The sequence below is a fragment of the Marmota flaviventris genome, chromosome 16 (assembly GCF_047511675.1).
Source record: "Marmota flaviventris isolate mMarFla1 chromosome 16, mMarFla1.hap1, whole genome shotgun sequence".
NCBI classification, from domain to species: Eukaryota; Metazoa; Chordata; class Mammalia; order Rodentia; family Sciuridae; genus Marmota; species Marmota flaviventris.
This window is the reverse complement of record NC_092513.1, coordinates 17069840-17095000: the sequence shown is the minus strand read 5'-3', so window position 1 is coordinate 17095000 and position 25161 is coordinate 17069840. Positions and strand designations below refer to the sequence as shown.

The 25161-nt window shown below is 43.6% G+C and overlaps 1 protein-coding gene across 2 annotated transcripts in view; it reads left to right on the top strand.

The window, feature by feature from the left end:
* The window catches only part of Nedd4l (NEDD4 like E3 ubiquitin protein ligase), a 304001-nt gene that overhangs the window by 267838 nt on the left and 11002 nt on the right, over positions 1 to 25161 (top strand). For both annotated transcript variants that reach the window (XM_027949006.2, XM_071602714.1), the window contains 7 exons: positions 3034 to 3092; positions 9852 to 9917; positions 11424 to 11653; positions 13626 to 13747; positions 15769 to 15839; positions 17084 to 17179; positions 23616 to 23689. In XM_027949006.2, coding sequence (XP_027804807.1) covers positions 3034 to 3092; positions 9852 to 9917; positions 11424 to 11653; positions 13626 to 13747; positions 15769 to 15839; positions 17084 to 17179; positions 23616 to 23689 — 718 coding nt within the window. The remainder of the gene's footprint in view (positions 1 to 3033; positions 3093 to 9851; positions 9918 to 11423; positions 11654 to 13625; positions 13748 to 15768; positions 15840 to 17083; positions 17180 to 23615; positions 23690 to 25161) is intronic.

The window sequence follows — 25161 nt, the reverse complement described above, 5'->3', positions numbered from 1 at the left end:
TCATGCCACATTTCTGACAATGCTCCATAATTTGCTAAGATTCACTTAATGGAACATGATTCAAGGGAGGGACATGACGTTAAAACAGTTCAGTGTCATTTGCTTTTCTACCAAAATCTAGCCTGTGAGAATACAGAACCCCTACTTTTTTCAGAGGCCTTATCCAGTTGATAGGAATTCTCCAAGCTGGGTTTAGTTAACATTTAGGAATTTCTTTACCCTCATAATGAAGCCTCTCTTTCCAGTTTTCTAACAAAATTTGGTTAATGTTATAATGCCTGCAGGACAGAAATAAGGTCCTTACATATGTTGTTTTACAGTGAAAGCAGTCTTTCAGAAGTTGTTCAGAGACATCCTGTCTTCCTGCAGAGCTGGATTGAGTAGAACATGAATGCACTTGTCCTTTAAATAATTAGGTCATTTAATTTTTTTCCTGCTTTATAAATTTTTCTTGAGAACTTAGACATTTTCCAGATTCACAATATTCAACGAAGGACTAAATTTCAGAAGCAATGAATGCTCAGTACTGGTCTTCAGTTTAGACCCCTTGGTTCATTTGATTGATATCTTATCAAATAGTTCCTAACATCTGGAATGGAACCTCTAGCCCTCTTGGGAGGGATATTATTCTCAGGACCAGAATAATTGGCCAAGGTATCTTAAATACAAAAGTTAGAAAAGAAAATTCCAGTGATTCCTGTTTTGTTCTCACTTGCCAATAGTCTTACCAAACCAGTTAGTAGTAGCTAAATTGGCTGAGTTTTTCATCGTTCTGTTTCCTTTCTATCCTTTTATTTGAAATTTAATGTCTCAAAGGTAAAAGGCAAGTTTAGACTCAAAAGTTCTTTTAAACAAAAGCTTGGAGAACTGAACCCTTTGTTCGTATATTGACCACACTTAGCCACAAATTGATATTTATCATAACCACATGGGAACTTGGTTTGTTTTCACCACCAGCTTCGTTCAGTCATTACAGAGATCACACATGAATCCCCTTTTACATGCTAGACCTCTGTTCAGTGGTGGAGAGGGGGCCTCACAGATGAATAACCCAGCCCCTGCCCTCCAGGGGTGCATGTCCAGGGCATGTCTTAGGTGTACTGGTGAGGGTCTAGAGCAGTTGCTGTTTGAGTGCAGGTGGAGAGAGCTGGAGAGGGCCAGAGGGAATGGTTCCCTTTCAGACTGCTTCCTCCCATGGCATGGGACTGAGCCTGGCATGGGGAAGAGCAGCATTCTAGGGGTTTGGCTATGGGCAGGTGTGCTGTGTTCAGAGAAGTGCAGCTTCTCCCACCTGCTGTGCACAGAGGAGACCCATGTGACACCCAGCTCAAGTCAACAAGTGTCTGCCAGGTGTGGGAACTCAGGTTCATTCTGCAGGTGGTGGGGAGCTCCAGAGGGCTTTTCCAGAGGTTAGCGACAGTGGTCAGATATGTTCTTTGGAAAGCTCTTTTGGCAGAGCAGTAGACGAAGACTTGAACGGGGAAAGTAAGACCATGCTCAGGGGAACCAAGAGAATAGAAGCGTCAAAAAAAAAAAAAAAAAGGGAACACCCCAGCAAGAATCCTTAAAGAGACAGTTCCGTTACCACCAGGAGGTAGGGGTGGGGACATGGCCAGGTTCCTGGTGTGAACCACAGGCGGACTGCAAACCTGCTCTTAGGGAGCATAGGCTTATGTGGCAGTTTTGAGGAGTGCTGATCTGTTCTTTTTGGGCAGAGGCGAGCAGAGGCCTCCTGGGGAGGCTGGGTGTAATGCTGAGGATGGAGCTTGCTGCTCAGGTATGGCAGACGGTTCTGGTAATCCTCCTGTACTGGCAATAGCCGATTTATTTTTTGATTTTATGACAAAGTCTAGTCGAAACGGTTAAAATCCAAGTTGATATTTTAAGGCACCAACTCTGCTGTATGCTTTATTTGGTTTTCTTTTGTTTTCCATCACAATAGCAACTTTTCCTTTCCAAAGTCTTCTGCTTTCAAGGCAGGGGACACAAAAATGCCATTTTCTTCTAAAACCATTTAGACTCTTCATGCAAATTTTATGCCAGCGTGAAAGCAAAATAAGGATTCTAAAATAGTCATGAGCTCTGGGAGCTTTTCTTTTTAAAAAAAAAAAAAAACTTTACCTCTGCTTTTATTAAAATAACATTAGACTTTTAGAAATTCCTGGTACACTTTTTACAACTGAGTGCATTGGGAATAGTCCTGCCTCAGGGTAGGTGCACACAGGGTTCCACACCACTGCCACCCGCCTTTGACCAACTTATAGGACCCATCTTCCTCAGTCCTCCCCTTCCCTGCCCCTGCAGCATACACCAGGAATTCCTAAAGTCTTTAATTAGGCACAGTAACAAATCCCAGCTGCTGTGTTCAGTCCCCTAGACAAGTAGTGCTGAAGGTAATGTAGACTCATTTGGAAGAAAGAAAAACCGCTCTGCCAATGTGGCCAAAAGGGACACTTCCTCTGGAGTCTTCCTGGGCTGCATCTAATACTCATTTTTTGGACTGCCCTAGCTGCTTTGGTTTTTGTGTGCGTGTGAGTGACGCATGTAATGGATTATATTTGTTCAATGCAGGATTCCTAATTGAAAGCGGTTTTTCAATACCATAAGCAAATAAAACACTATTTGAAATGAGGGGGAAAAAAATCGTGTGTGTGTGTTAACTTTCTGGGGAACTAAAACTTTTTATGCCTTTTTTTAATTAAATGAAAATCAAGATCAAGTTATAAATCCTTGAAAGAACAGGGGTTTATAATTGAAATTTCAGCAGATTGCTTGCCAAAAACAATGCAGAAAGATGGTTTCACTTTAGTTGTGCATTTTCAATTGAGTATTTTTAACTAAACAGTATGTGAGGAATTTTCACATAGTTACCTTCTAACCCTAAAATATTAAGTCATTACCCTTGTTGGGGGGACACCATGTAAGGCACTGGACAACTTTTGAAGAATCCAGAAATCATTCTTGCTAAAACATCCTTTGCATAAAATAGACTTGAACTAATGTGCTGATTTTTTTTTTTTTTAACATTTTCAGATAGCAAAATTACTCAATGGGAAGACCCAAGACTGCAGAACCCAGCCATCACTGGCCCGGTCAGTATTCTCAAACTCTGACCCTTCAGTATAAGCTTTTGATTTCATCTATATATGCATCTCTTGTGTGTGACTGATTACCGTGATGCCAGGGACGGGAGTGAATGAGTTGTTTAACATTCCTCCTCCTCACCAAAGTTTCCAGGTGGGGTCCAGCTAAGTGTGCCTTTTCATGGGATGTTCATTGTGAAGGAAAAGAATATGGTTTGATTAATGGTAACAGAATGAAGTGTTTTTCATTCTCCTTTGTAAAAGGGTGGTTTAAAAGTATAATTAAAATTTCTCCCTTTCTCCTTCTCTGATGCAAAGCCAGGCCTTTATTTTGTAGAGCGTTGTCATTTCTTTAAGCCACAGTTAGTAAATAGGCACTAATAAATTTACATCTCTTCCAACTTTAAACATCTGTAGGCATTTGGATGAGGTGGTTGCTACCTTGGGGGAACTGGCAGTTAAGGATCTTTAACTCTGCTGACCCACTCACTTTCTCACAGCTGTGCCTGAATACGAATTTTGTGGCTTTGATTCAGTTTAAATTATATTTTAAATGATGAAGAGATGTCTATCTGAAAACTTCAGAGATGCTGCAGGGCCAATGTGCATTGAGGACTGACATCCTCTGGCCGTTTGGTTTTGGTTTTGGTTTTGGTACTGGGGATTGAACCCAGGGCTGCTTTAACATCAAGCCACACCCCCAGCCCTTTTTATTTTTTGAGACATCATCTCTCTAAATTGAGTACAGCCTCACTAGTTGCTGTGGGTGACCTCTAGCTGGCAATCCTCCTGCCTCAGCCTCCTGAGTCACTGGGATTACAGGCATGAGCCACTGGATCTGACTCCTCTGACCTTTTTTTTTTAATTCTTTCATTGAATTTGTTCAGCTATTTTGATACTATTCCCTCTATAAAATGCCCCCCAATACAGTCAAATACTTTTTTCTCTCTGTAGTCTAAAAAACACTGTCGTGCTTTGATAGCTTCTTTTTTCATATTCACACTAAAATTGATTATTAGAATGGTATTTCCCTTCTACATTATTAAAAACAAGGCAAATTCAAGAAACAATGTTGTCTGCAATTGACAGAAGATGGTTCACATGATGATGTTGAAGTTTTCACTATTTTTTTTATCACTTATCAGTCACCCACCTTCACTCAGAACACTACTCCTTTTTATTTATTAGTTATCAGTGAAAATTATTTAGCATTATAAATTCAGGTAGGTTTGCTCCCAAGCAAGATATCTGTTCTTTCTGTTTTCTGTTAATAAAGGAGACTTGCTTGCTTTTTTATTGTTATTAGTGATACTGCTTTCAGTAGGAATATGTGTATTTAGGTATTTGCCAACTTGGGGTAGATATTTGGCTCTACTATTGAGTTCTAAATATTGGGTAGTTTTCATATGATTTTTCTCCTTGATTTTTGTAAATATTTAGCATCTCCTTTTCAGCATGGATTAGAGGGGGTTTTGCCTATCCACCTCTTATTTCCAGTTGTATTGCATCGTTAAGGGAATATTGTTAGGTATTTGAAACATAATGGAGGTCTGGTTATTTTTTGTAAGTGTTCTTTTTGTGTTTTTAAGAAATATGTAGTGTCTCTCTGGATGTAGAGTTCTTGATGTGTGCATTAGGTCCAGGTTGTGATGTTTAAATTATCCAGATCCTTACTACCTTTTTCCTGATTGTCTGATCCACTCAAGATTTGTATCAAAATCTCCATAGTGATTGTTGCTGTGTGAGTTTTGTTGGTTTGTGTAATCACACTCACTTTCTCTCTTCCTTAGTGTTTGTATGGTGTATCTTTTCTATCTCGCAGTTTTTCTCCTCCTTTCTTGCCAAGTGATAAAAGTATAAACAAATTTCTTGGCCCACCATTGGCTTTTGTCTCCATTGTTCCCCAAGGTTTTCACTGAAGTGCACAGTGCACTTGTGGTTCTGAGTGTGTGGTCTGCAGAGCACAGGCCTCTTCTGGGAACTTTTTTTGAAACGCATGTTTTCAGGTCCCACCCCAGATCCATTGACTCAACAGCTTGGGGTGGGACAGCAGTCTCTGTTTTATGGAGCTCTCCTTGGGCTGCTGATGCCGTCTCAAGACGAGAGCCTCTGCCCAGCAGCACCACCAGTGAGCTGGAGTGGTCGTGGGACCTCTTGGTCTTCCACTCTGAATGTCTGGTCGGACCTCCTTCGAGGTGAAGTTCAGCTGGTGAAAGAATTGTCATTTAATTTCCTTCAGTACTTTGGAGACATTCTCGCTTGTCTTCTGGCTTCCAAACTGATGGCAAGAAGTCTGTTGTCAATCTGTCATTTCTGTGTGGGTAAATAGCTCTGTTCTCTGGTGACTTTAAGTTTTTTCTCTGTGCCTTTAGTGTCCTTGAATTTCACTATGTGGATTTCTCTCTGTTTATCCTGCTTTGGGCTCAAGATTTTTCAACACAGGGAATCGGGTCATCTCTCTTCCAGAAAATTCTCAGCTGTTGTTTCTTCACATACTGCATGTTTTCATCCTCTGTAGATCTGTTTGTTTGGGGCAGTACTGGGAATCAGGGTCTTGCTAAGTTGCTGAGGCTGACCTTATACTTGCAATGCTCCTGCCTCAGCTTCCCGAGCGTGTACCACCGCACCAAGCTCTGAGTCTGTCTTTGTAACTCCTAACTGGGCCTTTGGTTTTCTCGCATATTGTCTTTCTTGTCTCTTAACTTTCACATTCTCTCTCATGCGCGCTATCACTGCCATATTGTGAATCATGACTTAGTTCTACCAGTGAATTCTTTTTTAAAGTTTTTATAGAATCTATTCTTTATCTGTTCATTGTATCTAATATTTCAGTGACTGTTTACTTGCTCCAAGTACTATTTAATGGTCTTGTAAATTTTGCTTTTTTAATTCGTTCATCTCCTTTACCATTTTAAAAACATTTAGTATGTCTTTTCGGGTTATTTTATTATATCTGGTCCTGAGGCATTAAATCTCCTACTCATTGTCTATATTCTCCTTAATGGTAGTTTATTTTGTGTGTGTGTGTGTGTGTGTGTGTTTTCATCTTCATTTTCTTTCTAGGTGGCTTTTGTAAATCCTGACCTGTCTTTATAGTCAACTTGTTAGCCTGGGTTCATGCCACTCAGTTAGGATAACTGAACCTCATAACAGGTTTGGAGTATCGGTTTATTACAGGCCTGTTTCTTTTGGTTTTTCTCCCATTTGTGGTCCCAGATAGGTTAGCCTCTTTCAGTGTCTCTTGGCCAGTAGATACTTTTCTTTTCCCCACTAAGATGTTAGGGTCTAAACAGAGAATTCTGCTCTGGCACCCTGGAACATATAGACTGTTGACAAAATTGTGTGTCCCTGTGGGAAAAAGATGAACAACTAAACACAAACACCTGTGTCTGGGTCCAGTGCCCCCTTGTTCCTCTGAGCCCTACTGCTGACGGGATGCCTATACCCTCTCTTTTTCCCCAAGTTTTCAGAATCTTAGCTCTGAATTGATCCAGCATTTATACACATTTGTCAGATGAGGAGAGACCCTTTCTGTGGTGGCTCAGTGTACAGCAGTTCTCAGAAATTAGTATGTGCTCTCTCTGACGGATGCGTCAGTAGCGCCGTTAAGTGCTGTCCATACATGCTGCTAGAAGGAAGGCCATCTCAAGGACTGTCAGCTGATTGGGAACTCCCAGCAATGTACTCGGGGCAGGTGTTATCACCAGCTCACCAGAAGCTCAGAAAGCTAATCGTGTTGTCGCCAATTCCCAAAATGTCAGAACAAAGACTAGAGCCCTGATGTTCTGGCATCACCAGTTATCTCCACAAGTCTTTTTGGTCCAGCATCACCCAGAATAGAATGACACAAAATATTTAGAACGGACCTACACAATCAGCTAGGTTTCACACTACCAAGAAGGGAACGTTTTCAAAGCAGAGCCAAAGGGCTAAGTTCACAGGTATGTTAATTTTTCACATAGGTGTGTTTTACAAGTTAAATTGTATGCAAGAAAATGAGATGCCAGGTTTTCATGAGAGGATAAATAATTTGGTGTGTCTGATGCAAGAAACATACACATAATTCTCTTCAGAAGCTGCTGCGTATGGCCATCTCTGTCCTGGTATGCAGTTGGAATCTTTGCAGGAAATTTTTCCATCTTGAGAAATACCTCTTGAGAGGAAGGATAGTTAGCACTGGAGGAGAATGATGTTTGTTTAACTTTCTTGCACCGTTCCCCAGAAGAAGAGAGACCAAAGACCAGAAATATCTCAGCTTCCTATTTCCACCCACATCTAGTCAGCACCTGCTGGTTACAAGACAAGCACAAGAATGGATGTCACGGTGGGGGCCAACATTTGAAATTGTTCCTTGGGAAATTTTTCACCTTTTAAATGCCATTGAGCTTTTTCTGTAAACAGTGATGAATATTAACGCATTTTTTCAACACTTGGGAAGGGGAAAAAAAATAATTACTGGGAATCAGACATTTAGAAATGAAAGAGACCGAAGCTGATCTGATCAGACCCTTCTGCTTAACCATGAAGATGTTCCTTAGCAGAGAGGACATGTCAGAACTGCCTGGTGGCAGCGTCTTCCTAAAATTCAGGTGGTCTATGCCTGTCCTTAGAGAATGGAAGGAAGTCACATCTTCAATTTAATTCCCCTCAGTCACAGTCCTAGCTGAAGGCATCAACCAAAGGCTTTCCCTCCTCAGGATTTGGTACTCACTGTCACTGGCCTGTTCCCTTTGCTCAGAGGTCCCCCAGAGCTGCCCTTCCTGACCACCTCACACAGAACTGAACTCTGCACTGGATGGACGGATGTTTTTCTCCCTCGTGATACGTGCATTTGTTGATCCTCATATTTCTCACTGCCTGTCGGCCCCAAAAGCTTGTTAGCCTCCAGTTAACTGGGAACTGGAAAAGGACCTTTTTCATTATGTACCATTATTCCCTTAGCACTTAAAATGCCTTGCACACCTTGCACAGAGTCGGGCTCAGGAAATGTCTGTTGAACAAATGAACAAGTGAACCACCAAAAAGTGATACATAGATTTTAATTGGTCATGGAGTGTAGTGTTGGTAGAGCAGAGAAAACCATGTCTTTGTTAGCATAAGAATATTGTATCCTCATCTGTACATGGATGGTCATCCACGTATTGACAAGAGTCAGGATTCATACCTGAAGGCTGAGGACGTGGCTCAGCATAGACACTCGCCTAACATGCATGAAGCCCTGCATTTAATCCCAGCACCACCACCCTAGTCCACACACGAGGAGAAAACACATGATTTCCTCAGACTAAACATTGCCAGAACACATGGGATGTATGGTCGGCTCTCCTGATCAGTGGAAAACTCGAATGAAATGTATGGGCCTGAAAACTTAGGACAGGCCCTAGGCAGTATGACTCTTCTCTAGAATGTTCTTAAGGTATATATGTATGATGTCTTCATTGCTCTTGAATTCAAAACAAATGACATGAACATTTTCCATATGGAATGGTTATATGTTTTTGTTTCATGAATTATTTGTTTAATCTTATGAAACAGAGGGTGAAGGACAGAAGCATTTGTTCTTCTCTTTCTCTCTTTATGGTCAAGAACAAGCATGACAAAAGGTTCAGGGGTGTAGTCTGGAGACATTTTCCTGAGAATTGGTATATTTTATTAACTTAGCCTTAAATGATACAAGCATAACTATCTGCTTCCTAGATTTATACTGTTCATTAAAAAGCAGTGATTTTCCACTTGTGAGGTGGATGCTAGTGTCTCTGTGTATATGCAAAAGACAGTCCGTTCTACTTCATTAAAAAAAAACTATGAGCCTTTTCAATAGCCTAGTCAGGCTCTACCTCTAAGCTGCTTTACAGATAGCAAATAAGGGCTATGTAAATGGTACATAAAAATGTTATTACTCTGCCTGAAGAGACACCAGAACTTTTGAATAGTTTCAGCTGGCTTGGATGTTAGCCCACCCCTGTGGCGCCATCCCTGTGCTTCATAGAGAAGGCATTTGAGGTTTACAGAAATCCTCATCCAGGAACCCTGAGTAGGAAGGAGCACCCCTGGTGACTCCTCTGTGGAGGTCTTCCCAGAGCGCCATCTGCCCAACTGCGTTCCTCACCAAGGGTGTTAATTCACTTTTCTGTCTACCCATGGTATTTCCCCCAGAGGTTTTTAAAGCATGAATAGACTTTTCAAAATGCCCAATATAGGTCATTTTGAGTTGTGTGTTAAAACATCAAGAACAATAACTCTTAACAGGGGAAATGAGTAATATATATCCCAGTGGCTTGAGAGGATGAGGCAAGAGGATGGAAAGTTCAAAGCCAGCCTCAGCAAAAGCGAGGTTCCAAGCAACTCAGTGAGACCCTGTCTCTAAATAAAATACAAAATAGAGCTAGGGATGTGGCTCAGTGGTCAAGTGCCCCTGAGTTCAATACCCAATACCCCCAAAATATATATATGCACATATATATGTATGTCTATATTTTAGAGTCTGATGAAAATCACAGAGAAAGCATATTTAGTTTGTGCAGCACACCCTAAATGATTTCTTCACTGCAAAGACAATTGTTTTGGGGGGTGAAAGCCCCATTCTGTGCCGATTAGTCCTAAGACTTTCCCATGTGCTGCGTAGACATTATGTAAATGTGCTATGAAAAATATGGGAAGTAAGTATTTAAGGTTTATGATTCATGAAACTCCCTGAATGTTGGCTCGGTGTACATAAATTTCAAGCAAATTGTTTGCATTGTCTATATTTATAAATTTATCTTCCAGGCTGTTCCATACTCCAGAGAATTTAAGCAGAAATATGACTACTTTAGGAAGAAATTAAAGAAACCCGTGAGTAATCTTCTCTTCTCAAAATGCTGTGTTTGGGTTGTCTGTGAGCTGCCAGAGTTACTCAGAACACCCCATTTGTTGCTTTTACATGGATACTAAAAATATTGCCTTCCCTTTTTTACTGCACTTTGATCCACCTGGATCTTCAATCTGAATTTTCTTTTTAACAGAAATGGTAAGTGGAAATTGACTCAGTATTACATACCAAATCACCTGATGGGTAATTTCTTATGTAAAACCTAAAAAGATAGAAATTACTTTTATGGGATATAAAATAATTCATGACTGCAGTCACAAAATCTGGGGAAGCCCATACAGTTGCATATGGTTGTCATATTTTAGACAGTCTACATTCAGGTTTTAAAAGTGTTCAAGTCCTTCGCTTTAAATTCAGAAGTATAGTTTTAACTACTAACATTTATAAATTATGTAACAAATAATTATAATACTTGGCAGCCTTAGTGTAATTTTTTTTATTGCAATTCTCGGTGGCAATTTACAACCCAGAAACCCTGTAAGGTTTTTACAGGCGGTGCTGCAAATTACAGTGTTGCTTACCCCTGACCCATCACCCCCAAGTCCTTCCACCTGTGCCTCTTGTGCTAGTTCTGATGGTACTACTCCAGTTTCGGTCTTACAGTTGTTGACATCACTGGGAAAGGAGAGTCCACTAATTGTCCAGCTCACACGGTTTGAAAGGTCTATCCTCCTCTCCCTGGGCATGCTCCCAGGTGATGCCTGGAGTTCTGGGCATCCACTGGGATGAGGCACAGATGGCCTCGTCCTCGCTCTGTCCTGGATCACTCCACCTGTGGTTCAAGTGCCTCGCTGATGACTACTTTCCAAATGACTCTCTGTTCTTCAGGGCTCACGTTAGAACACGTGTCCTCCAGTGTCAGAAATGACTTGGTGTCTTTGTCACATTTGCACGGCTGCGCTCTGCTCAGCCCCATTCTTAGGGCAAGGCCAGCCCTGGACCTCGTTCTTCTAGGTGGTGGTTCTCACAGCCCAAACTTTGGCAGAATCAGGGTCGCACTCCCCGTGACAAATGAACTCGGAGGCCTCGTGGATCAGATTTACCACCTGTGGTCCCTATCAGATATGCAAATGGTCCGAGCCTGGCCAGATGGGGATTGTTTGTAGGTTTTGGTTACCTGTCCTTGATTGAAACCATACATGGAGCTGGCCATTCTCTTGCTAGTAGTTGAAGTGCCCGCACTGTTTGTCCAGAGGACAAGGACGATTTCCTTGTGCTCAGCAGGTTTTCTTCTACAGCGTCATGGCTGACTCAGCTGCAAGTAGATGCCCTGTGTGCCCCATGTTGACACAGTGAGGATTCTGTCTGTGGGAGGGGGAATCCATAAAGGAGAGGATCTCAGTTGGAACCACTTGTCCCTGCACGTTTATTTGAAGCCTGCCATCACTCTACCTTTTTTTTTCCCCCTGAGAAAGCAAGGTACGTATTTACTGTATGGTCCTGAGCTTTTTCTTTTTTCTTTTGTGTAGGCTGATATTCCAAACAGGTTTGAAATGAAACTACACAGAAATAACATATTTGAAGAGTCCTACCGGAGAATCATGTCTGTAAAAAGACCTGATGTCCTAAAAGCTAGACTGTGGATTGAATTTGAATCCGAGAAAGGTCTAGACTATGGGGGCGTGGCCAGAGAATGGTTCTTCTTGCTGTCCAAAGAGATGTTCAACCCCTACTACGGTCTCTTTGAGTACTCTGCAACGTAAGTATGGAGTACATTCAGAATGTGGGTCCCACAGAAATGGTTTTATCCTGAGTGAATTTAAACTCAATGGGACGATAAGCTAATCACTCATTTGAAATGAATCAATGCCCAATTCCATCCCTCCTCATCCCGCCATCTCCCGCAAGTCTGGATCAGGCTCTCTACCTGGTGAAATAATGTACTCCATGAACACCTAAAGTTGATTCTTCTCTTGTCTGTTGGGTTCCTGGAATTGAAATTGAAAATGTGTTGGGTAATTATGGTAAGGAACAAGAGGCAATTTTCATTTGTAATGTTCCTTTATTTCAAGAGGAGAATTCATCAGAGTCGGAATTCAGAAAGCGTCATTACATGAACAAGAAAAGTCTCTGAAGTCATACTTATAAAGGCAAATTATGAAGACTTTGAGAACTCATGCTTGGGACACGAAAGGACCCTACCCTGGTCCTGTAAGGGAAGAACCAGGCTGCCCCTTGCATTAGGATTTCATCTCTGCCAGGCATGGAAAACTGAGACAGACTGAATTGCTTTCTCAACGCATGTTGGCGACTAGTAAGGCCAACCATTTTTCTCCAGGCTGAGGAATTTGAAAGTCAAAGGCTGACCTCAGCTACCAGGAGAATGAATAGTTGTGGCCCTTTCCAAGAGGCATTGAGCATCGGTCCTGGGCTTTTAGGAGGACATGTGTTCTGCTGATGCTTCCTCGGGCCACCTGTCTCTTAGGAGTGTTATAGTTAAAGCTTGGTCCCAGGGTTTCATAAATTGACTTCCAGACCACTCACGTATAATCAAATCAAGCCTTTATTGAAGCACACCGGTGGCAGCTGACCAGAACATAAAGCTGTTCCCCTGATCAGCCCTGAACAATTGCAAGGGCACTCCTTATAAGCCTGAAAACCGAAAAAATGGATGTTCAGGGGGTCTAGCCAATGCAAGCAAGCCAGGTTACAGAAGCGGGACAGTGCAGTCAAGTGGAGGGAAGCCTAACCAATCACAGTTAGCCCAGTCACCTCAGTTACAGAAACAGTACCTCATTAGGTAGTTCCGTGTTCTTAAAGGTTTCTATAGCAAAAGGAAAAGAACATCTTGCCCCAGTCATGACTCTTCTACTTGGCATGGTTGTTTTGCAGGATGAAGTCATAAAACAAAATGGAGTCACATTTGCTCCTACTATCACAGGAGCTCATTTAGAAGACAACCTCAGTACATCCTTCTTGGTTGATCTAGCCAAGAATTGCCCAGTGGTGTTGGTGGTTGGTTGTTACTGAGTCCATGAAAAAGTCCATTGTGTAATTGATGGAAACCATTGAAGTGGAGGGCAGGATAGGAGGCAAGATCCTCACCTCTCACCCATATGCTCCAAGATGTCCCCTGGAGGAACCTGTCCATGAAGTCCAGTTTGAAAAGCACTGATCCTCCTCATCGTTAGATCAAAGCAGGACCCTTGGGTGCAAACAGGCATCTTGAGGCTTGCCTTGTTGAGATACTTGGGTCTTGCCTGGTACTCTTGAGGCTTTTCAGGACAGAGTGATGGTTATATTAACCAAGTGTGGGACCTGCAGGGAAAAAATCTTAGCCTCTGGAATAAGTTGGCCTCTGTCATGGAGAGGATCTGAAGGGCAGGTGCTGTAGGAGCCCCTGCTCAGCCCCTTCATCACGCAGCCCATCTCATCTTCCCCAGATGCTTGCTGACATTGTTACAGACCCCACGTGGGCAAACGGCAGCTTCTGAAGATCTCTCACTCTGCCTGGCTTGCGTGTTGCTGAGCAGGCCTCAGCAGCTGGGCCCAGCAGAGGATGACTGGATGCTGAGTCCCAGCCTCCCATCACACCTTTTCCCACCAGGTGCAGGACATTTGCCAGAGCACCGCAGGAGCCGAATGACAAATGGCAAAGAAAAATTCAGCTTCCTGGGTTTCTTGTTTAAAATTATGACTGGGTCTTACTTCTCTCTTTTCTTCTCCCAAAGGGACAACTACACACTTCAGATCAATCCCAATTCGGGCCTCTGTAACGAAGATCATTTGTCCTACTTCACTTTTATTGGGAGAGTTGCTGGTCTGGCAGTATTTCATGGGAAACTCTTAGATGGTAAGTGATTTAGAAATCTTGAAGCTGTAAGAACAGGATCATTGCTGTCCATGCTTCTTCTTAGGTTCTTTCACATCACAGATTATAAGTAAAAGCTTCGCTGTTTCTCGTTAATGCAGTGAATAATTTTTATATTTCACCCATAACGGTGATCTTTTTCCTGGTGTCATCTTGGGTACTGAAGACAGAGTGTCTCTGGACAGCTTTAAAAAATATTTTTTAATTTAATTGTGAAGCACAGAACATTCTGTATTTATGCATTTTGTATGTTTGCCAGAATAAGTTTTCTTTAGTGAGAGCTAGATCTGGTGACAGATGGAAAAACTAATTGAAAAGTTAATTAAAATGATCTAATCCATCAATATCCTGCCATTGTTCCATTTGTCCCCAGAATTATTTTTTTAACATGAAAAGACTAAATAATTCCAAAGTAATATTATAACCCCAGAGTCCCTGCTGAGACAGATGACACAAAATCACTTCATCCTATTTAGAGATGTAAATCATAGGAGAATTTCAAAAGATCTTAGAGAAGTTACAGGTCAGACCCCCTGCCTGGCTATGGCTTATCATACAGATTTCAAAAGTCATTTCAAAAGTGCTCCTAAGAGGCCACTGTAGAAATCATCAGTGAGGAGACATCAGAAATATTTTTTTAAGAACTTGGGTGTGAAATGTTTGAAAATGAAAGACATTAAGATTAGAGATTGACATTTCAGTTACTGTCGAGAGAGCTATTTCCAGGGGAATTATGTTAATTGCATTCCAATAAATAATTGATATATTTTATATTTTTACTGTTAATTGCTAACTGATTTTGATCCTGACTTCAGTGAACTCCTATTTTAGCGAGAAAAAAAATCAAAAGCAGAAGAATCACAATGATAGCATGTAGGCAAAAGGGGCAGGGCAGGGGGGCGTGGGGCACACTGAGTGCTCAGAGGAGAAACGGACCAGCTGAGAGTACTTTACCTTGGGGCTTGTCACATGTGAGCATCAAACACTGGGGTTGTGTCAGAAGAGCTTGGGTTGGCCAGGAGCAAAGCTCTGTGGCGGGATAATGGAGGGAGGCCATACAGACAGGGAGCTGAGCCACTGCTGAGTGGTCCCTGCCAGTGGGTCACAGCTTACATCAGTTACAGCCACAGAGCCCACAGCTGTGCATGATCATCAGGTCTTCAGTTTCTTAAAAATGCAAATGCCTATCAGCAGAGCATCCTCTGCACATGTGTCTACTGCCCCTGCCCTGGGCTTTGTCCTTTCACCTGACCAAAGTGTCCCGGAGTCTGCGACCCTAAGTCCGTGCCAAGCCAGAGGCACATGGGCCCGTGCTGCAGGCACTGGGGTGCGGGTGAAGCAAGAAGGGGCCAGGGCCATTCGAGGCGGCGTGTGATGCTCCCTCCTTTGTGGAGGTCCCTGCTGGGGGATGTCCACATGGTGGAAGAATCACCCTCTCTGCCATGACCTCCCTGAAGTCCCTGTCCTCGACACTGTAGGGAATGGTGTGCAGACCCAGCCTCCCTCTCCTCTCAGGTTTCCTCCGGTCGCTGCCCGAGCAATCATACTGAAAGACCTGGGGTTTCCTGGATCTTCAGTGACTTTTCACTGCTCTGGAGATTAGCCCTTCCCTCCAGCCCCACACAAGCTCTACCTGCCCAGCCCCTTCTCTGGCCTGGGACACCATGCATTTCCACCCTGACCAATAGCTAATGTGTCCCCAGTTGGTTCCTCTGTCATGTCCTCATTTGCATGCACACTCCTGCTTGGCTTGGGGCTCACTGGTGGCCTCCGGAAGCCATTTCAGCCCTCTCTTATACCACGCCTGTTGGGACAGCCACCTTCTTCCCCCTCGGCCCCCCTTTCCAGGTCGTCCTCTACTGGTTCTGGATTACTCTAGAAGGTTCCTGATTATTCTGTCCTGGTTTCATTCAACTGGAAAACGGATTAATCTTTTACTTCATGCTCTGTTGTACAGCAGCCTCAAAGACTTGAAAATAAACCCGGTTTTTGCCATATTTTAGGTTTCTTCATTCGACCATTTTACAAGATGATGTTGGGAAAGCAGATAACTCTGAATGACATGGAATCTGTGGTGAGTAGACACAGACCATCATGGGGCCCTATGGATGAGTGTTGGAGACCATGTTCAAAGTCACAGTGATTGCTGTGGGTGTTGTTCAGTGTGAACAGGGAGCAAAAATTAATTAATCTCCCTAATTTTTGTAAGAAGCAAATCACTGTTCAGTTTTCCTGGGGTCATGGTACTTAGGATAGATACACCAAAGTCCAGTTACCCCATTTACCCGGCACAGGACTTGTGCAAACAAATTACATTTAAGAGGTATCTGGAGACCTCACTGTAGCCTGTCTTCCATCCTGTTAGTGCAGAGTGCCTAGAGATTCCTCCCTGTCCTCTGTTCCTTGACCTCAGAATCATGGCAGTGTAAGACCAGGACTATAGGAAGAGTATGCAGTTGTGCTAGCTGTGGAGGATGAGTGCCCACGCAGAATGGCCGAGTCAGGGTGAGGGCCTCCCGAGGGTGGTCTGGGTTTTCACTTTGCACTGAACTCACTAATCTTGCTGGAACTGGCCATATTAGAATAGATAGGATTTTCTACAAAAGCCAAAGCTAACTTTGTTTTCATAGTATACTCATGCTTCTGTTTTTCTTTCAATTTACCTCTACCCACTTTCTACCTCTGGAGTGTCTGGGTGTTTGTCCATGTGCCAATACAGGCACGGGGCCATCATGACGCATCTTTTATTCACATGGGGTATTTGAAGCTTTGCCCAAGTTAGAAATTCTACCTTCTTCAGTCTCTTTTTTTTTTCTTCCAATTATTTATGTATTTATTTTACTTGTCGATGGACCTTTATTTTATATATTTTTTCGTATGTGATGCTGACACTTGAACCCAGTGCCTCTTGCATGCTAGGCTTGTGCTCTACCACTGAGCCACAACACCAGCCCCTTTTTTATTTTTTGCATCATGGACCTCCCTTAGTCTTGCTGGTGGGTGTAGTGACTGTCCCCTCTACTCCTTGGTACATGAGCCATGTCCTTGATGCTGACCAGCACTGAGCTGACCAGCACCCTCTACAGTGGGCATCCTCTACCCATTTCACAGAGGACAGGAGTCAACTACAAACCCCTGTTAACCCTCAAAGTTTTGTTCCCCTTTTAAATTAAAGGGGAGGGTGGGTTGGAATGGGGCAGGCACCATCACATTAGTGAACAGTGTAAATTCTTGAGCATGGAGTTATATTAAAAGGACTTGAATGGAGTCAGATGAGTTTGTGTTTTTAATTCTGTACTTTCTGTGTCATTGCTGTAGGATAGTGAATACTACAACTCTTTGAAGTGGATCTTAGAAAATGATCCTACTGAACTGGACCTCATGTTCTGCATCGATGAAGAGAACTTTGGGCAGGTACGTGGAGGAGACACCAGGAGCCCTTTGGCTTTCAAAGAACATTGTCTCTTTCATAGGCTCTATCGCTGCTTTCCTGGACAGTTAAGAAGGGCCACCCAGAGCTCAGGTGTTCATTATCACCTCACTGTGGCAGCACCTGCTTATTGTCCCAGGAAGCCAAGTCCTGGTTACGGCCCCTTCTCTTCCCCACAAAGTTAGACATTCAAGAGGCCTCGGGAGCATGCATCAGCCTCTCTGCTCCAAAGCCAATCCTTGGTCTTAGCATTGAGGTAGTCAGTGATAGTGTGACCGTTTTACTGCAAGGTAAACACATGCTGAGGGCACAGGGTTTTTTTCTCTGCTTTGTAGTTCTGTTATCCTGCTGGAATTTGTGGGCTTGGGTTTGTCTTCTGTTCTTCTTGCTGTGTTCCCATGTGGCCATCAGGCTGGATTCATCATAAAAGTCACTTTCAAAGACACAGCTGCCTGCTTGGGGTCTTCATCACCCTCCTGGGGCCTGGAGGGTGTGTTTGTCTGAAACCTGAAAGCGTCAACTTGGGACTTGGTTGTTGTCCAGTAATGATGCTTCCCTGAGATCGGGGCGGAGTATCATCTGCTCCTGACCAAAGCCCAGAGATATTTCCCATCTCTAGGTCCAAAACTGCATGGCCTTGAAATTAATTAGGTCATAGAGCCCATTTTCAGGGTTGCCATATGGAAAATGAAATAGATTTATTTTTTTATTGCCTCAGAGATTATTGAAAGTGAACTAACCCCACAACACTTTTTGTTTAAGCTGTCCCTATTTAAGAGTCTTAACTACCCGTTTTCAAGACCAGCCTCAGCAACTTGGTGAGACCCTGTCTCAAAAAGGGCTGGGGGTATTACACAGTGGTTAAGCACCTCTGGATTCAATCCCCAGTACCCGTCCCCCAAAAGAGAGTAGCACATAGATGATTTTCCTAGATCACTTTTAACAAATGAAGGAAAGGATGGCACCAAAGACAAAATGAATCTTGTGTGTCACATGCATACGAGTGCGTCTTTGTGTATTCTCAAGAGAAAAACACACAAACCAGCGGACGCAGAGTAGTTCAGAAAACTGTTAGCCGTGACAGTGGTTGAAGTAAACGAGCTGGGAAACTTTCTTTAGTTGTAGTTGGATGTAACTATTTCTATTTAATAACTGAAAACTAAACAGAGGATGTTGTATTTTTAAGTAGACTTCAGATAGAGATTCTGTTTATCGTTATAGTTGATGCTAATTGTTCACGATAAACAACCGAACCACCTCCTTTAATGCCATGGGGTCTTTTGACTTTGGGTAGAATCGGGTAGAGAGATGCAGTCAGCACAGACCCAGGAGATGATCAGGTGCTCAGTTTGTCAAATTATTGCCTTCCCCTTTCAGAGAGCTTAACCTGATGAAAAGGGGTTCATGTACCTACTTTCCATTCCGGGCAGGAATTTAGAGTGAATTAAGCTGCCAGGAATTGGTCTCTTTCTTCCTATTCAGTACACACAGAGCCCTGTTCATGGCACCTCTCAGAGATGCCTCCCATCTGTTCCCTGTCTCTACACCACTAACCCCCAAGTCCAGGCGGCTGTCTTCCCAGAGACTCCTTGCCAGTCTCTCTCTACTTTGGCCTCTCATAATGGTGCAGTGGTCTTTCCAGAATGTAAAACCGTCATGCTGTTTCCCTGCCAGAAACCTTCAGGGCTTTCCCAGTGTCCTTGAGGTAAAGCTCCAGGTCTGCCCTTTGTCCCATGAGGCCCTGCGTGATTGGCCTGCTCCTCCCCTCGAGGAGTACCACGGACCTGCTTCTCCCACTTTCTGGGTCAGCCCCACTGGCAGCCTGGAGCCCACTCAGCTGCTTCCTGCCTCAGGACTTGCTCTTGCTCTTCCTTCTGCTGGGAGCATCTCCTTCCCACTCTCGGAGCAGACATCCCTTCTCTGGAAAGCTAGCTCTTGACCACAGGCCATGTACGTCAGAGGATCTTCGTGTCGTCCTAACGGTGCGCAACACAGTGAACTTGGCATTTCTTTGAGTATGTGTGTGACATCTGTCTCTGCCAGACTTCCTCTTGGTGACGGCAGCTGAGCGCTGCCTCTCTTGCACACTTGCCATTAGCTTGGTGCCTGGCACATGGTAGACACTCACGCGTCAGTTGTTGAAACAAAACTGCAGGCGCTAGCAAGACATCTGTCCAGGCCCCTTGCCTCTTTCCACTCTCTGCAGATCTGGTGGCCAGGCACTGCAGAAGACCTAACATGAGAGAGGTCCATTCCTTGCAGATACCAAAAGAAAAGTCATGTTCTCCGTGGAGTGGAGGGAATGCAGTTGCCATGGTGAAACAGAGACACAGTCAGCCTTCCACTGGGTTCTGAGCTGTTCCGTTTCTCATTTCACAATCAGAAGTGTCAGACCGTGAAGTCTGGTAGCTGTTAATCCGCGTAACAGAGCTGCAGCTGTTGTCATTGTTGTGCAGGTTGTTTTCTTTCTGGCTGATGAGAATCTGGAGCTGCTGATTTCTGGGGCCTGTTGTGTTTCCACTGGAGAACTTTCGGTATCTGAGTGGTTGTCAGACACTAAGCAAGAAGACCAACCATGCACCGAAGACTCAGACATGCACACACGCACATGTTATCATGCTTTGTTGTGCACTGGCAAAGCAGATCCATGTGGCGCTTTGGAGAGGCTCTGGGGCATGGGTCTTCAAGGAGCTGTGCAGGAGGCAGGGGGCAGCAATTTCTCCCCAGCCTGTCAGGTGAAGCATGCTCTCTCAACAGGGTGATGGCCCCAACTGCTCCTTGGAGACCGAGGCAGAAGGATTGCAAGTTCAAGGCAAGACCCTGTCTCAAAATAAAATTTTAAAAGGGCTGGGGATGTATGGTGGAGTTCTTGCCTAGCCTAGCAGGGCTCAATCCCCAGCACCACACACACACACACACAGTGGGGGGGATCAGAAAAGGAAGAAAATTGGTCATCTCAGATGCTGCAAGGGCTCACTGCCACCCCAGGGTCTGTAGCACAAGTATGCCTTATATCCACGTATTCGGATGTCACAGACGTAGGTAAGTCATCCAGGTGTGGCAATTGTGATGAAGTAAAGGTTGAGAACACTGGGTTGGGGGAAGGGAGTGAGTGAAAAGATCAAAATGAGGAATGTGAGGTGGAGGGAAGGGGACGGCAGAGCCAGGAAGACCCAGACCAGGAGTCTGGAGTGGTGCTCTTAATATCAGGTCGGTCAAGGGACAGACAGAAGCAGCTGAGGAAATTTGAAGTCAGGCAGGAGGTGACAGAGACCTCAGTACTGTCTGTACGAAGCCTTACTGTCAGCTGGGGGAGCATAGGAAGGGTGAGGTAGGCCAGGGCAGGGGCTGTGGGCTCTGACTGCCCCCGAGGCCACATCCTGCAGGGCTGTACATACCGCAAGGAGCCAGGTCTAGCACTCAGCACCAGGGGATGGAGTCTTAGAAGCACCCAGACTTCACTCTGCCCAAGTCCAGCAGCTCAATAGGATCCAAACTATATCTCAGCTAAGGGTGTCTACTTCTATGAGGGTCACACGTCATCTCGTTGTTTCCTCTGATGTTTTATATTTTTTTGTGGTGCTGGGGATCAAACTCAGGCTTGCATCTGCTAGGCAAGTACTCTACCATACATCCCCAACCCTTTTTATATATATATATTTTTTTTATTATTATTTTTACTTTTATTTTGAAACAGACTCACCAAGTTGCCTAGGCTGGCCTCAAACTTGTGATCCTTCTGCCTCCGCCTGCCAGGTAGCTGGGGTTATAGGTGTGTACCATCAGGCTTGGTTCTTCTGGTCTTTATGAGGAAGAGAGAAATTTATGATCAGGCCACTAAACTTAAATAAAAAAATAGGAGTTTTTCTACAAGCACTTATTGAGCACCTCCTGCATGCCAGACATTGTATTAGTGTCCTTTGTATTATGCTCTTCAGGACTTCAAACCCAAGAGACTGACAACCTGGCCCAGAATGCCAGTGTCAGGGTAGACATGTGTATTTAACAGAGTGGGGAAATACACAAGGTCAACAGGGATTGGCCCCACAGGGGAAGAAATGAAGACCCAGGAAGGGTCGGAAGTCAGCACCACTGATGGTTTGAACTGAGAAGCCTGCACAGGGACCTGGGGGCCTCGCTCCAGGATAGTGCTTTAGGGTGGGGACCAGCAAACCACCCTTCCCAGGCCCACCCATGAATACCCTTCACCAGCAGAATCAGCTCTTGAATGGGCACCACAGACTATTGCCTATGGCCACGTTATTTAGCATCAATAGTCTTGGTTTTCTTTTTCTTTCACAATTTTATTGGTTTGATCAAAAAACGTTTCTTTGTAAAAATAAAGTCTGTATAGTAAAAATCTAAAATTTATATAAATCATCTATCTCCACTATCTCGAGAAAAATCATGGCTGAAATTTTTATTTGTATCTTCTAAAATTATTTTTAGAAAGTTTTGTTTCAGTTTGTTTTTATGGAAGTGAAATTGTACTTTGCCCATAGTGTTCAACCTAGTGTATCACAGATAACTTTCCATGTCAGTAAATATTAATCTATGTCATGTTAAGGGCTACACTTTCCATTTTTTAGATGTACCATATATTTTTAACCATGATCTGTTGGTAGGCATTTCAGGGCAGCTCAGCTCTCCCGAGACAGACTCTTCCCCAGCTCTGGAACAGTCATTCCGACTCAACTATGGCTCTCAGCAGCAGAGATGTCCCCCCATATCTGTGGCTGACCCTCTCATTCAGTAGCACCCTGGAATTCACAACTCCAGGGGCCCCCTGGGGGCCCCTATAAGCAGAGCTAGAGAAGGGTGAGTCCTGGAAGGAGTGTTAGTCTAGGGATTGTGGGTGTTATTTACGCTCCCTGCCTAGACTGTTCCAGAGCTGGGGAAGAGTCTGTCGGGAGAGCTGAGCTGCCCTGAAAGCCTGCCCTGTATCAAGGCTTGGATTATTAACCTGTCAGTGGTGTGGGTCAGGTAGAAAACCTCCATTCCTGAAGGGAACAGCAGGCAACGTTAGAGGAGGACTAAATGGAGGAAAAAGAAATCAATGACACTAAAAACGACTACAGAAGGTATAAATAAACACTGTCCACAGATCTTAAAAAAAAAAAAAAAACTGGAAATGTTCTCCAGGAAATATGCCTACACCATTGTCCAGGTGAGAAATGGCGTCCTCCACAGGGTAGGAGCTGGAGGACAGCAGCAGGAAAGGGAGGTGGAGCCATTGGAAGGGTTTGAGGAAAATGAACAGAGTTAGAATCTGTATCAGGCCAAAAGTTGAATTCACTATAGAAAACGGAATTCAGTCATGTGGTGGAAAAGTGAGATCCCTTCCCAGAGGAAGAGGGAAAAGGAAAAAAATACAATGATGGATGCGATTGACGATGCCACCCCAGTGTGAACAGGAGTGAAAATTGAGACAGAAAAGACTGGGAGACAAGACTGGCTGTGCAGGGCAGGGTGGGAAGACGGCTGGAGCAACTCTGCTGGGCAAAGATCCATGCACACACTGGAGTCCTGTCCCTCTTATGGCTAGAACTCAGATACCTGCTATGGAAAGCTTCCCGCAGGCTTGATTGACTCTGTTATACAGCTGGGTGGGTGGAGAAGGAGACTCCAAGGGATCCCCAAGAAATATCCATGTGGCTGTCTTTTAGCAGGGGAGTTGGTGGGGATAAGTTTTTTTTCTACCTTCTTTGTTTGAAAATTCCTCCAATGAGAATCAACATTTTATTTTTAAATGAAAGGCGTCTCCCTCTCTTCTCTTGTGCTAGGTCTTGCATCACATGTACTGACATGAAGCCAGGGCTGGGTCAACACCAAACAGAAAAGGGATGGCTTAATGTCAACAGCTTTGTTCCTTCATCCAGGATTGCTCTGAGGGAGAGCACCGTGGGGCAGAGAGCAAGAAGGGTCCTAGTGCAAATAACTGTCTGCAGCCTGGCTTTTCAAGCTGCTTTCTTCCCTGTGTTCTTATTTTAAAGTCCCTGTCTTTTGCCTCTTTGCAATAAATTCCATGCATCCTTTTTTTTATGACTCTAAAATCTAATTTCTAGAAACAAACAGAATGCATTAGAATTTGGATCTCTCTGGTTTTGATGCATGCACTCTGTCCTTTTTTCTGTTCAACATAATTAATTTCTCAATGAATAGCAGATGAACAATGTTGCTCTTCTCCATTGTTGCTAATGTATGAAGGATAATTAAAACCATAAAATAATTTGCCATTAATGATAACGTCTTTAAGTGTGTAACGTCTTAGCAGTTTCAAAGCCTCATTAGACATTCTCATACACACAGAGCCCATTTTCTGGGAAATATTTTTGAATAATTTTTTCTTTTATAGCAAAATATTACTTAATACACAAAATAACTTCATTATGGTGATTGTTGTTCTTTCTTTGATTACAGACATACCAAGTGGATTTGAAACCCAATGGGTCCGAGATAATGGTAACAAATGAAAACAAAAGGGAATATATTGAGTACGTATACACATATTTACAAATATTTCTGGTAATAAATTGAAGAACATAGTTGGTTGACATCCTCCGCCAAAGCAGCTCATGTGTGTTCAGTTGGTCTTTAGTCACTTTGTACAATGTGAGCTCCTTTTGACCTGGGCTGGTTGAATGTGGGATGTTGAATATGGAATGGAGATTTTTGTCTTGTGACTTCAGTGAGCTCTGCTATCAGGGGGAGAGCAGGGAGAAAGGGTGTAATTGTTGAGTGATAGGACAAATCTTTTTTTTTTTTTTTTTTTAGTATATGGGTATCATCTAAAACTTAGAATTGCAACAGTGAAACCCAGTGGCAGGAACTAATTAGGTAAAATAAGCAACTACCAGAGATAAAATATTTTCTCTCTCTCCTGATTTCTTTTTCAAAATGAAAACTTAGGAAAATAATTAGAATGGATTAGGAAGAATTTCACATGCATAAGCATAATGAAATGCTTCTAATATTTGTAATATTCTTAACCTAGTCTCTCTGGTTTGGTAGAATAATGTTAAATTCTCTTGGAAATCCAGCTCTTAAGCAGTCCTAGGTCATTTGTATGAGGCAGAAGGTCTTTTGGTTGGGTATGTTACATTGTCATTTTGGGTATCACTGTGTGGTTCAAACACACCATTCTGGGCTCTTCCAAGGATCTTCAGGCTGCCAGGTGCAGGGATGAGGTCAGTGCAGCAGCATTTGGTTCTGGGGGCCTAGTTTCCACCATCTGTGGGTCACAGCAGTGGCCTGAGTTTATTTTGTGTACAGCACTCCTGTGTTTCAACAAGCTAGTGCCCTCCATTCTTCTCACCTGAAGTTAATCAAGGGGCTTGCATTGAAACCATGGTCTGAGGGTCTCAGCATCTTTAACTATGATCTGCAAAGAAAACCTGTGCTTCCTGATTAGGAAGAAATAGTGTTTCAGTCTCTACTAGGAAACCCGGAGAATAGAACCATCCCACAACAGGCTTCTCTACTCTCAAGTTGAAACCTTGTTGTGCTTAATAAACTAGATGCGACAGCTCTTCCGTGTCCCCATTAATTGGCATACTTGTTCTGATCTTAGACAGTTTTAGCAGGTAACACCATTGTCTTCCTTGGGAAAGTACAGATGGTGAATCTTTTTTTAAAAATGCTCCAGCCCAGGACACTAAGACCTGAAGTTTGAGGAGTCTGACGTGTGTGAAATGTGTGGTGCATCACTCTTTGCAGATAATTATCCTGGGGTTCAAATGTGGTGAGATCCAGGGTTCGGCCAGGGTTTCAGCTAGCTTCACTGGAAAAAAAAAAAAAAAAAGTACGATCGAAATCTGTAACTGCTCCCTGGCACTGCACTCTGGTACCGGAAGGTGGTGTTGGGCTGACGACTGACTGCAGCCCAGTTTTGTAAGCAGTGACTGAGCACTGGGATATGCAGGCTGCTCCTCGGGGGCCATTGCTGTGGTGCTACCAGCCCTGTGTG